The sequence below is a fragment of the Cebus imitator genome, unplaced genomic scaffold (genome assembly GCF_001604975.1).
Source record: "Cebus imitator isolate Cc_AM_T3 unplaced genomic scaffold, Cebus_imitator-1.0 Scaffold6, whole genome shotgun sequence".
In the NCBI taxonomy this organism is placed as follows: domain Eukaryota; kingdom Metazoa; phylum Chordata; class Mammalia; order Primates; family Cebidae; genus Cebus; species Cebus imitator.
In genome coordinates, this window is record NW_016107321.1 from 6,694,477 (window position 1) to 6,706,497 (window position 12,021).

The following is a 12,021-nucleotide window of genomic DNA, read 5'->3' on the forward strand; positions in this document are numbered from 1 at the left end:
GTAACACATGGGAAGTGTTTGCATATCTAAACCTAGCTAAAGATAGAAAAGGCACAGCAAAAATACTGTACTAGAATCTTAGGGGATCACCATAGTATATGTGTTTCATTGTTGACTGAAACATTATTATGTGGTGCATGAGTGCATTCAGATGTTTTGCAGTTTTAAAATGCTCAATGTTCAAGAAAGATATAAGTTTTCCAAAAGGCATTTGATATTTTTCAAAGGTGGAGTGTGTTAGACATTGTGAACATATTTTGTCAACTACAAAATGCCAGAGATGGCTTGTGCCATGCTTTTTCTTGTGACTTCATTAAAAATAAAGCCATATTTTCATACATACCAATAACTCACTCGTCTATAGATAGAATTTTAAAATATTCTTATTTTAAAATCTTTAACAGATTTTGGAGAGAAATCTTCTGATGTTATAAATTTGAATATTGTTAAAGAAGTAGTGAGTCTGAAGCTTCTTTTAGTCTTTTAGTCTGAATGCTGGCTTTCCATCATCACAGTGACTCAACACTTTTGTCATAAAGAGTGGGAGAAGGGCATGGGGACAACTGTCATGTACTGAGTGCCTGCTGGGCCTGGGCCCATGATTTTCACATATATTAGTTTATTGAAACCTTTCTCTAGCTTGGTTGCTAAATAACTTGACTGAGGTTCCAGAGCAAGTAAGCAGGGAGCAGAAATTTGAGCCCCAGTCTCTCTCTCTTCAAGGCCCATTTTCTGCTTTATTTTAAATTAAATAAATTATATAAATAGACTTTCAGTTTAAGTACTTCAGAAAATAGCTATAGCAAAAAAACTAAGTGTACCTTTTTTACAGTGCCCTCTTCCACCCTACCTCTCTCCTAAGAGGTAATGATTTTATTAGTTTAGTGTATAGATCTTTGTGTGTTTGTGTGTATATGTGCACGCATGTACTTTTATACGTATTTGTGTATATAAAATTTTAAAGACAAACATTTAAAAAATGAAATCATACTGGACATTTTCAGTATTATCCATGAATTTTCTATTTGCCTCCCTTTAAAAAATGTTTTTTTCCTTCCTGATCTCCAGATTCTACAAGAGCTTTGTGTCTCAAATTCATTATTATTAAATAATTTCCTCATTTGTATTAAAGGCTATTACTATGATTGCTGGTCAGGATGAAATAACTTTTAACCCACTGAGTTTTATAATTCTTGTGAAAAGCAAAACCTGGTGGTATTTTGTTCATTTTTGTGAACAACTCTATAATTGCTATTAGTGTTAGGTTTTCTAAATAAAAAAGTGGCTCTTGAACCCCTCTTTCTTTGAGATCCCTTAAGGGGTGTGTGTTTGGGGATAGCATGGTATTGTGCCACGGGACTCAGAGGATCGTAGGGCAAAATGGGGTTGTAGTGGTCAGGCTTCTCTGCCAAGGACAGACACACGAGGTTTGCCTTGCTCGCGTCACATTCAGTTTGAAACCTCTCTTGACAGTCTGTGATGGATTCACATCAGTATTTAGGATATATGTACTTTTCACCAGGCTGGGTTTCCATCATGGCAGAAGCAATGAAATCTCACCACATTATGGAGGCTTCACATGCTGCCAGAATCCTGGCGAATCTAGACCGAGAAACTGTGCAAGAAAAATACCAGGATGGCGTGTATGTGCTGCATCCCCAGTATCGAACGAGGTAAGGAAGCAGAAGATAGTCGCCTTGCCCTCTTTGGGAATGTGAAGCCTAGAGGCCTCAAATTTTTAACTTATTTCTGCATAATTCAGATAAGTTAAATACTTTATAAGTCAAATATCTTGTTTTCCAAAATTGTCTATAGTAACCACCGAAGAATTGGAAGTGGTTGTGAAAAGTATGTGAACTAGCTAAATTATCAGGGTTATTTTACAAAGGGCTTCCCCTCAGTAAGGTTGCGTTCACCTTTGATAATGCGTCACACTTAAACTTTGTAACACACATCTTCTTTGGTTCAAGGCATTTTCTCTTAGATTTGAGTTAATAGCTGATTTGGATTGTAGAAGTCAGCTGAATAGGAAGGAGATAAGACCTTGTCTTATGTGGCAGCCAAATTAGCCTGGGCCTAGAACTCAAGGGACTGGGGAAAATTTATGCTAGTTATAAAAGCATCCATTGAAAGGAATAAGTTGTAATAAATTTGACTCATGCTCCTTCTTAAGGTTATTTGTGGTCATTATATCTAGTTGTATAATTGCTAAGACAATAAATATAGAAGGGACCACACTGAAAAAAATGGCACATTTCTTGGTTTTCTTAGGGCACTTTACAAAAAATGCCTCAGAAAATAGCAAAACTTTTAAATTAAAAAAATGGGCCGGGCGCGGTGGCTCAAGCCTGTAATCCCAGCACTTTGAGAGGCCGAGGCGGGTGGATCACGAGGTCAACAGATCGAGACCATCCTGGTCAACACGGTGAAACCCCGTCTCTACTAAAAATACAAAACATTTGCTGGGCATGGTGGCGCGTGCCTGTAATCCCAGCTACTCAGGAGGCTGAGGCAGGAGAATTGCCTGAACCCAGGAGGCGGAGGTTGCGGTGAGCCGAGATAGCGCCATTGCACTCCAGCCTGGGTAACAAGAGCGAAACTCCGTCTCAAAAAAAAAAAAAAAAAAAAAATGGATTACCTGGTTAATCCATTTTTTAATTTAAAAGAAGTTTTGCTATTATTATAATTTATAAATAAAATGTTATGGTAATGTATTTTATATGTGCGTTGCATAATTGTATGACTACTATAAATAGCTTGCAACTCACATACTGTCTACAATTTTTAATGGATCATATGCAAAGAATGAATGTTACTTTGAAATCCTGTAAGTATTAGTTTTCTTAATATATTTTCAAAAATCTCTTTTATACATATTGACTTTGAAACTGTTAGTAGCATGTTCTTTAATTTCTTAAATACTTTTATTGATTTGTAGAATATTCTCAAATGGAAGTCTTTAGAGGGTAATCTGACTATGACCTCTGTCTCTTGATTGACTGCTAAAGCTCATTACAATTGACTGTGGTTGGTCTACCTGACTAGATAAGTCTCCGTTTTTAGAGAGAGAACAGTGAACATGCTTTATGTGTGTCTTTGGCAAAGCTCCTTCTAGGGTTCCTCAGCAAACCTGTGCTTATAAATCTTGTTTTAATTCAGTTTTATTTTATGTCACATAAACCTGCTTAAAGCACCATCCACAGAGAATGCTGTGTAGATTCTTACCAAAGCAATAATGCATTTATTCTGCTTCTTTTTAAAACTCTCTCCCCTATTAGTCAGCCCATTAAAGCAGATGTCCTTTTTATTCATGGCCTTATGGGAGCAGCATTCAAAACATGGCGCCAGCAGGACAGTGAGCAGGCTGTAATTGAAAAGCCTATAGAGGATGAAGACAGATATACGACATGTTGGCCCAAGGTAAGGGAGCCACTGACTCTGGCCCTGGTTGTTGGGTCCCTGACTGTGACTTGCTTGTTTTTCTCTTTGTACTGGGATTTTTTCCTATGCAGTTCTTCTTTCCCTTAGGGACATTTGTAGTATGTTATGACAACAACTGGGCTTGTCACCCTATGTTGTATAATTTCCGTTTGGTGTAATGTGTATGACTCTAAGAAAATATTAGGTAAAAAATAGGAGCAAGAGCCAGTAATAGTTCACTTTTGTTGTAATATAATACAAAAAAAATATATAACCACAATTGTATTTATAATAGTTACCTAATTCTATGACCTTAATAATTATAAAAATGGAAAGTCTTTGAAGAAGTAATTATACTTTGCATTTCTTTCTTGTTTTTTCTATTTTTTTTTTTTTTTTTTGAGATAGGGGACTCACTCTGTCACTCAGGCTGGAGTGCAGTGGTGCAGTCCTAGCACACTGCAGTCTCAACCTCCCAGGCTCAAACAATCCTCCCACCTCAGCCTTCTGGGTAGTTGGGACCACAGGCACATGCCACCACACCTGGCTAATTTATACTTTACATTTCTTTGGTATTATTTCTCCCATAAGAACCTTAATTCTGGAATGAATTTATTGAATGGAATTTACCTAAAACTCATTTAAGAGTGATGCTGCATATATGTGTGAATAGTTTCTAGGGCATTGTTCCATTACTGCTTACTCTCCTTCACAAAGGCTTATCAAGTAGAAGAATGATTTGTACTTTCTGGTGGCACTGAAGTACAGAGATGGTGATAAACCCAGGGCACACAGAGATAGAACTGTGACCATTATTATTAGTGTCCCTGAATTCTCAGATCCAGAATCTGTCAGACTATACCATCTGTCCTGAGATGATAGCTTTCTACTAAATTCTTTCAAAAAGGCAATTTGATGTAGACTTTAAAATGCCTTGCTTTTGGCTATAGCAGGTTAAAATGGAAAATAACTCTCTTGAAACCTTCATTGGCCTTATGCTATATATTGGTGCCATTTTGAGACCAGAGACATAAAAAGATAAAATTCTGGAATTGTTTTTACAGTACCCTCAAACCTTATTCCAGTGCTGTCTTTAATTATAGTGTAAGAGGCCTTTAGTTATAAATTTCATTTTCTAGGCAGTAATTGCAGTGGTGAAGATTCATACTTGTTCTCACGTACATTTTATTTTACTTAGACATGGTTAGCAAAAGACTGTCCTGCTCTTCGAATTATATCTGTGGAGTATGACACCAGCCTCAGCGACTGGAGAGCAAGGTGCCCTATGGAAAGGTAACAGGCAAATTTTAGACCAGAAGGACAGGGAAGAATTCAGGCTGCAAGTTTAGGCCCCCTGAGATGGGAAGTGATTTTAATTTTTTGATGCCATTGACAGGATTTTCTTATGAAAACAAACAATCTTTTTTTCCTCTTCCTTCTAGAAGGAGTTTGCTCTCAATAAGCAATGGAATAGTAGAGCTCTAACATGTTCATTTACAACTATTCTCATAGCTAAGGACCATGGATTCTCTAGCAAAGTCTCCTTTTCTATCAGAAGTAAAAGTGATGTTTTTTGCTCTTGTGTCCTCAATCATACTGGCTAAAGGAAGCAAAGAGAAAGATCCTGAGAAATATCAGCTGCTCTATCCCTTGTGTGTCCTCTGTGCCAGCAGTATACTTGGGAAGGAGTGCTGGATTTCAGAGTTACTGGACTGAGAGTAGCAGTATCCTACCTTTGATTTGCTGTACAGACTTAGACCAGTCAGTTAACTTCTCTGGGAAGCTCTGTCTACAGATTGAGAGAGTTGGTCTAAATCAGTGTTATCAAACTGCTTTCTGAATGGACCTGTCATAGGTGCCTAAGAAGGGTGTCAAGGTGAGCGGGCAAGACCCCAGGTCTTCCTCCCCATTTCAACCAGAGGAGCTCTGGAGAACCCTTATTTTGAAGAAATGTGTCTACAAATAAACAGCTTGAAACTACCAGACTAGAGAGTTTTGAAGTTCCTCTTTAGTTTGAAAATTACTTATTTTGAATTCTCTGATTCTAATAGCATCCTGTTTATGCTAGTTATAAAAGCATGCATTGGAAGGAATAAGTTGTAATAAACTTGACTCAACCTAATATTTTTAAATACCATCCTAGTATTTCTAAAGAATAAACCAAAATTATGAAAGCTTAATATTTGCAGCATAACTACCAGTAGAACCGAAACTCACAAGAGAGACCACAGTCTTTGGTGATACTTTCATTGTCAGGCCTTGGATGAGAAAGAACATCTATATCCTAAGTGTTGGGGAGTGGTTGCAGGGAGACCCAAGTTTGACCTGAAAAGTTGCCTGACACAGATGCTCCAACAGTGTTCATGTAGTAAATGAATGGCCTATTCTGAGCTTAGATGTTCCTAATTATGCCAGTGTTAATAAGTTACAAATAGAGAATGAACTATTTCAGGAGCTGAGCAGAGAAATCCCAGATGTGGTAGCTTTTGCCTGTAATCCTAGCGCTTTGGGAGGCTGAGGTGGGAGGATTGCTTGAGGCCAGGAGTTCAAGTAACTAAGCAGAGAGAATAGGGATATTTCTAACCCTAAACGTAGCATTCGTCCTGGAGACAAAGTTCTTAACTCTAAAAATTAGATAACAAATTGAGAGTATCGATAGCCTCGTGTCATGCCTGCTGTTTTTGTTTTGTTTAGAAGGTCCATTGCATTCAGAAGCAATGAACTTCTCAGGAAGCTCAGAGCTGCTGGTGTTGGGGATAGGCCGGTGGTTTGGATATCACATAGCATGGGAGGTAAGTGCAGCTTCAACTTTGTGAAGTGACTGTTGTGATGTGATTTTCAGCCACTGTGGCCAACCTAAAGTTACTGTATCTTTCCGTTTTACTTAATAGTGACCCCCTTACCCTCCGCTAAATTAATCCGTGTGGCTATGACTAGTAGTTTTTGAATTACTACTCTTGTTCTGTGCCATCCCTTTCTCTAGAAAGGGGCAACCTGTTACACACCAGCGTAGTGCTTTCGCATAGTGATAATGAATAAACGCTGAGAAGCAGCCCATTTCATATACACCACCTCATAAACATGCCTCAGCATTCCTGGGTGGCCCCAACGGTGCCCCTTTATTCTTTCCTGCTCCCCTTCACCATTGCAGAGTCTGTGGTCACTTTAGTGCCCATAGTCCCAGACCTTGGGTACCTGTTCACACCAGGCCCAGAGCTGCTGAGGTGCAGGTGTAATTGAGTGTCTGTTCTTGGGGTCCTAGTGTTTGCTTATGGAACTGCCTCCCCTGTGACTCCCCGAGTCCAGTTTGAAATTTTCACCACCCACCTTGCAGAAGGCCTTTCTGCAGTATAGTATTGGGCCTAGTTTATCTGGTGAAGCACTTAGGATTGCCTCTGAGGCAGGGATTTTTGCTGAGACAAAGGTGGGTGTAGCCCTTTGTGTCCTCAAAGACCCACTGTCATCATCTTTGAGATCTTTGTGTTTCATTATTGGTTCCAAACCCAGGGTAGGGGGATGGAAGAGAAGGTATCTCCCGAGAAACAGTTCCCATGAAACAGTTCCCTGTGTTCTCCATGGGGGACTGTGTGCTGTGGGATCACAGCACCGTCCTAACAGTGTGGTCATTAGCGGGCCGTCATGGCAAGCTGAGAGACTAGCCACAGCACACGCATGTCCTCAGGGAGCTCCCAAGTGCTGTGTGCCTCACATTCCTGCAGTGGGACGGTAGATCCTGTGAGACGAGGATCTGCCCTATGAATGGGTTTCTAGAATCTTACCTGTTTGTAGACTTGCACTATAAGGATCAGGAGTATGATGAAGTGTTAATATTTTAAGGCCCTCTTTCTTATACTACTGTACTGAGAATTATTGTTTAAACCATTTTTAAAAAGAAAGCATCTCTTTTTATGTATTTCTTATTTGGCCTTTTTTTTTTTTTTTTTTTTTTTTTTTTTTTTTTTTGTGTGTGTTTTTTTTTTTTTTTTTTTTTTTTTTACAGTAATAGAGGGAAGGAAAATAGCTTATGCATGTTCTTCCTTGTCTGTGGCTAGGTCTTCTTGTCAAAAAGATGCTGTTGGAAGCCTCTAAGAAGCCAGAAATGAGTACTGTTATCAACAATACCAGAGGAATAATTTTTTATAGTGTCCCTCATCATGGATCACATTTGGCTGAATACTCTGTTAATGTTCGCTATCTTCTCTTTCCCTCTTTGGAAGTCAAAGAACTCAGCAAAGGTAATATTTTCTGTCATAAAGGAAATTGGGGTTATATTAACTTCAGTTATACAGAAAAGAAGAAACAGTTTCTTCCTTGAATATATTATCTCATTTATAATTTGTATATAATTGTGTTTATTCATGGAAGATTTGGGGCTTGGGCTTGATTTTTCTTTGATAACTTCTCATTTTGTTCTTAAGCTATTATTTACGCAAGCATTATAATAATTTTAATATTATCTTAAATACTTAAAATTAGAATAATCACATAATGTTTTGCTTTTAAATATTATTCCTAATTACTGATAAATGGCTTTTCCCCATGAGTGGAAAATCATCAACTGTTAAAATGTAAATTAAACTTTGAGATTATTAGTTTTAATTTTAGAGTACTCTATTTGTTTTGAATAATAAGCAGTTTTCTCTCTGGAACACCTGTGAATCAGAATTTGGACTCCCTGGCTCGAGCCTAAATATACTAGGTGTCTTTTAGCTCATATTTTCTCTTTGTTCCACTTATGGAGAATCTATTTTTTTTTTCTAAACCTTCTGTTGGACTTTACTTTTGTGGAGTCAGATTTTGTTTTCCACATGTGCCTTCTTTCCTGTGCCCTGGTTGTTCTGCACTCAGGTCCACTTGTCTTGTGGCTCCTTTATCTTTTCGAATAATTCTAAACATCCTAAGTAGAGGGTTTGTGAGTTCCCTTCTGTTCCTCATCTAGCTGCTTTTTCTGTGGCCAGCTTTTCTGTTTGCTTATCTGATCCGCTCTTTTAGGTCATAGGCCTATCTGGTGCCTCTTGGTTGCCCTTTCATATGTGAGGGTGAGGGATGGGAAGGGACAGGCACTCTGTGATTGTAGACAGGCTTTTTGATGGGAGGCTGGGCTTTGGGGTGAGTGTAGTGGTACCATCATCACACTGGAGGATGCCTGTGGTCCCACACAACCAGACTGCCCTGGGAACTGCTTCCTGCCCCCAGTAATGTGATAAAGCCTCTCCTGCTGCTGACTGTCCTGTCAGTTCTTGGTCTTAGCTTTTTCCTTGAATCTTATCTTCTTGGCAGGGGAGAAAATAAACATGTGTACTCAAGCCACCATCTTGAATCAGAATTCTAATTTCCTCTAAATTTGAAAGTTTAATGCATTTTATTATGAATTGGGTAAACAACTTGTCACAGTCTTGTTCTGTATAATTTTACAGATTCTCCTGCGCTTAAAAAGCTACAAGATGACTTTCTGGAGTTGGCTAAAGACAAAAACTTCCAGGTGCTGAATTTTGTGGAAACACTACCAACTTACATTGGCAGCATGATTAAGCTCCATGTGGTGCCTGTGGAATCAGCAGGTATTCACTCTTTTGAAACTTGTTGGCTGTTAGATGCTTAATTGTACCTAGAATTTAATTGTAAACAACAATTTTTATATCCAGGCTCTCAGTTTTAGGAGATAGCTCATGAAGATCTAGATTTGAATTCTGTTATTATTTTCAGCAATAGAATTAAATTTCTCTGTAAATATAATTCAGGCATTACCTCTCCCCACCCTTTATGTAACTGATTAGATGAGAAGGGTTAATTGGTTAACTCTAAGTTAAGTCATCAACAGTGAACTCTATTGCAGTAAAGAAAGTACACTCTTCTATCAGCTAGATTGAAAGGGGCATTTATTAGACTGATATTTGCATGTAGAACCCTTAAGAAGATCAACTAGAAGAGTGGAAGCTTTCGTAAATAGAAGATCCATGGGGAATAATAAAGCTCCAGAAATATTCCAATCGGAAAAACTAGTGTTGAAACACAATCTCTTCATGATCCTGGGGTTGAGAGAAATGGCCAATGCCAGTTCTCTAGTGTCATGTAATGTCTTAAAGGTTCTTTGAGGGAAGAGTTGCTAGATCTTAACTGTCTTCATAGCCTCCTCTATTACTCTGTACAGAGTACATACCCCGTACATTCCACCACTGAATTGCTTTTGCCTCACCTGGCCACGTCTTCAGCTTGCTGGTTATCTCTGGGAACCTCTTTCTTACTCTGAGGCGGTGTAGGTGCTGTCCTGGTGGTGCCCAGCGACATCATGGGTCCTTCAAGCTAGGCACAGTGTGCATCTGGAGTGCTTGCCAGAGGGTTCTTTTGTCTACATAATGAGTTTTGTCCTAACTTCATTATATGTTATCTAAAGAAAATGAAAAATATGTCATACTTTGCAGGAGAAGTGAAAAAAGTTTTATCTTAATATAATATGCAATAGGGTGAGGAGTTACTATTTAGTAGTTGAAGAACTTGAAGAGTTCCAGGGAACAGCTGCCAGATGTTATTAAAAAGGACTTTGGAAGCTTGAAGCAACAGCAGAGTTTGTTTTTGTTTTTAAGAGACAGGGTCTCACTTTGTCATCCAGGCTGGAGTTGAGTGGTACTATCATAGCTCACGGCAGCCTCAAACTCCTGGGCTCAAGCGATCCTCCCACTTCAGCCTCTTGAGTAGTCAGGACCACAGGTGCACACCACTACACCTGTCTCATTTTTAAATTTTTTGTATAGATGGGGTCTTGCTCTGTTGCCCAGGCTAGTCTCAAATTCCTGGCCTTAAGCAGTCCTTCTGCCTTGGCCTCCGAAAATGCTGGGATTACTGGTGTAAGCCAATATGCCCAGCCTAAAAGCAAAGTTAATATCATAGACCAGCTGCTTGAAGTGGCATAGCCTTGTCCTAATACTGTTACCGAGAGGCTCTTCTTTCTTTATGACTGCCACCTGCATTCCTTACCGAGGTGGCCTCACTAGTACCTCTTATTGCTTCCACACAGGGGGACTTTGTTAGCCTGAAATATCTCAAGCACTGAATCAATCATTTTTACTCTGGAAGTGATCATTGGGATATAGGTTTATAATGGATCCCATGTGAGACATTCCCATTCATTTCATCAGGACAAAGGAGCTTATTAGGAAATTTATAACAGAAACTCTGAGTAACTTAGAAATGACCCACAAGTGTAAGAAGGTTTTGAAGATGCTAGTGCTGTCTGCTCGCTGTGAACTAAGGAAGTAGGCCAGAACACACAGTTTATGGAAAGCATAAAATTATCGTTATACTGACTGAGAATCCATTCCTGCATGTTTTATCAAATGTAGTTTAGCTACAATCAAGCTTCAAGTTCCTTTATCTTTTAAGAGTCCCTTGTCACAACCAAAGCAATATTTAGAACTACCCATTTGGCCTCTTTCAGTATTGCCAAGGGGAAAGCTTATATTTTTACTTAGGTTTATTGACTTTTCTGTTTTCTTCAGATTTAGGCATTGGAGATCTAATTCCTGTGGATGTTAACCATTTGAACATTTGTAAGCCAGAGAAAAAGGATGCTTTTTTGTACCAACGTACTTTACAATTCATCCGTGAAACTTTAGCCAAAGACCTTGAAAACTAACAGTTGTCCTCTTCCAATTTTCATATGTGAGTTCAATGCAAGAAACTTGGTGTTCTGCTTCTCTTTTTAAGCTCTAAGCAATCATGCAAACCTAGTGATCATAGCGTCAACATGGTCTGGAGTGTGTTGCAGATTACAGAACATTGTTCTCCCTTCAAGCGCTATAAAGCACCAACGCGGAAGTGGCAGGCACAGAAGGAAGGGCTGGATTGGGTTCCTTTGGTATACAGGAGTCCCTTTGTGCCATTTTATGGTTCAGAGTGTTGGGCCTGGTGACTGGAGCAAAGCTGCTGTGATAGAATGTCCTTTTCCACCTGTGACTTTTCCGGTGCATCCAGGAAGGGCATGGCAGGTTCTGAGGGGAGAGCCACCATTAACTCAACTTACCATAAAAATGCTATTAGGAGAGTACCTAAAATGGAGAGAAGAAAGAACTAGAACATTCAAGACTCTCTTAGTTCTGGGTATTGATTTGAGGTAAATTTTTAAAACGTGTCAATTTTTTAAACTTTTAGTTTTTAACTTTCAGTTTTTTTTGTTTTTGGAGACAGAGTCTCAGTCTGTCACCCATGCTGGAGTGCAGTGGCGTGATCTCAGCTCACTGAAGCCTCCGCCTCTGGGGTTCAAGCGATTCTCCTGCTTCAGCCTCTTGAGTAGCTAGGACTACAGGCAAGTGCCACCACACCCGGCTAATTTTTTGTATTTTTAGTAGAGATGGGGTTTAACCAAGTTAGCCAGGATGGTCTCAATCTCCTCACCTTGTGATCTGCCCGCCTTGGCCTCCCAAAGTGCTGGGATTACAGGTGTGAGTCACCGCGCCCAGCCTCATTTCTACCTTTTATCTGACACATTATTACTGGTGTTAACTTTGCTAGACCTATTCTCATGCATGGGTCAGTTCCTTGTATCTATTTTAATATTGCCGAGAACAAATCTTTTTCTTTTTTAGAAAAATTTTAGCTTATAAT

The 12,021-nt window shown here is 39.2% G+C and overlaps 1 protein-coding gene across 8 annotated transcripts in view; it reads left to right on the forward strand.

The window, feature by feature from the left end:
* SERAC1 (serine active site containing 1) overlaps positions 1–11,243 on the forward strand; it is a 57,585-nt gene extending 46,342 nt beyond the window's left edge. For all 8 annotated transcript variants that reach the window (XM_037741892.1, XM_017538489.2, XM_017538530.2 and 5 more), the window contains 7 exons: positions 1,523–1,673; positions 3,279–3,420; positions 4,619–4,713; positions 6,115–6,212; positions 7,473–7,655; positions 8,838–8,981; positions 10,917–11,243. In XM_037741892.1, coding sequence (XP_037597820.1) covers positions 1,523–1,673; positions 3,279–3,420; positions 4,619–4,713; positions 6,115–6,212; positions 7,473–7,655; positions 8,838–8,981; positions 10,917–11,053 — 950 coding nt within the window. In that variant the 3' untranslated portion in view covers positions 11,054–11,243. The remainder of the gene's footprint in view (positions 1–1,522; positions 1,674–3,278; positions 3,421–4,618; positions 4,714–6,114; positions 6,213–7,472; positions 7,656–8,837; positions 8,982–10,916) is intronic.
* Positions 11,244–12,021: the final 778 nt, after the last annotated feature.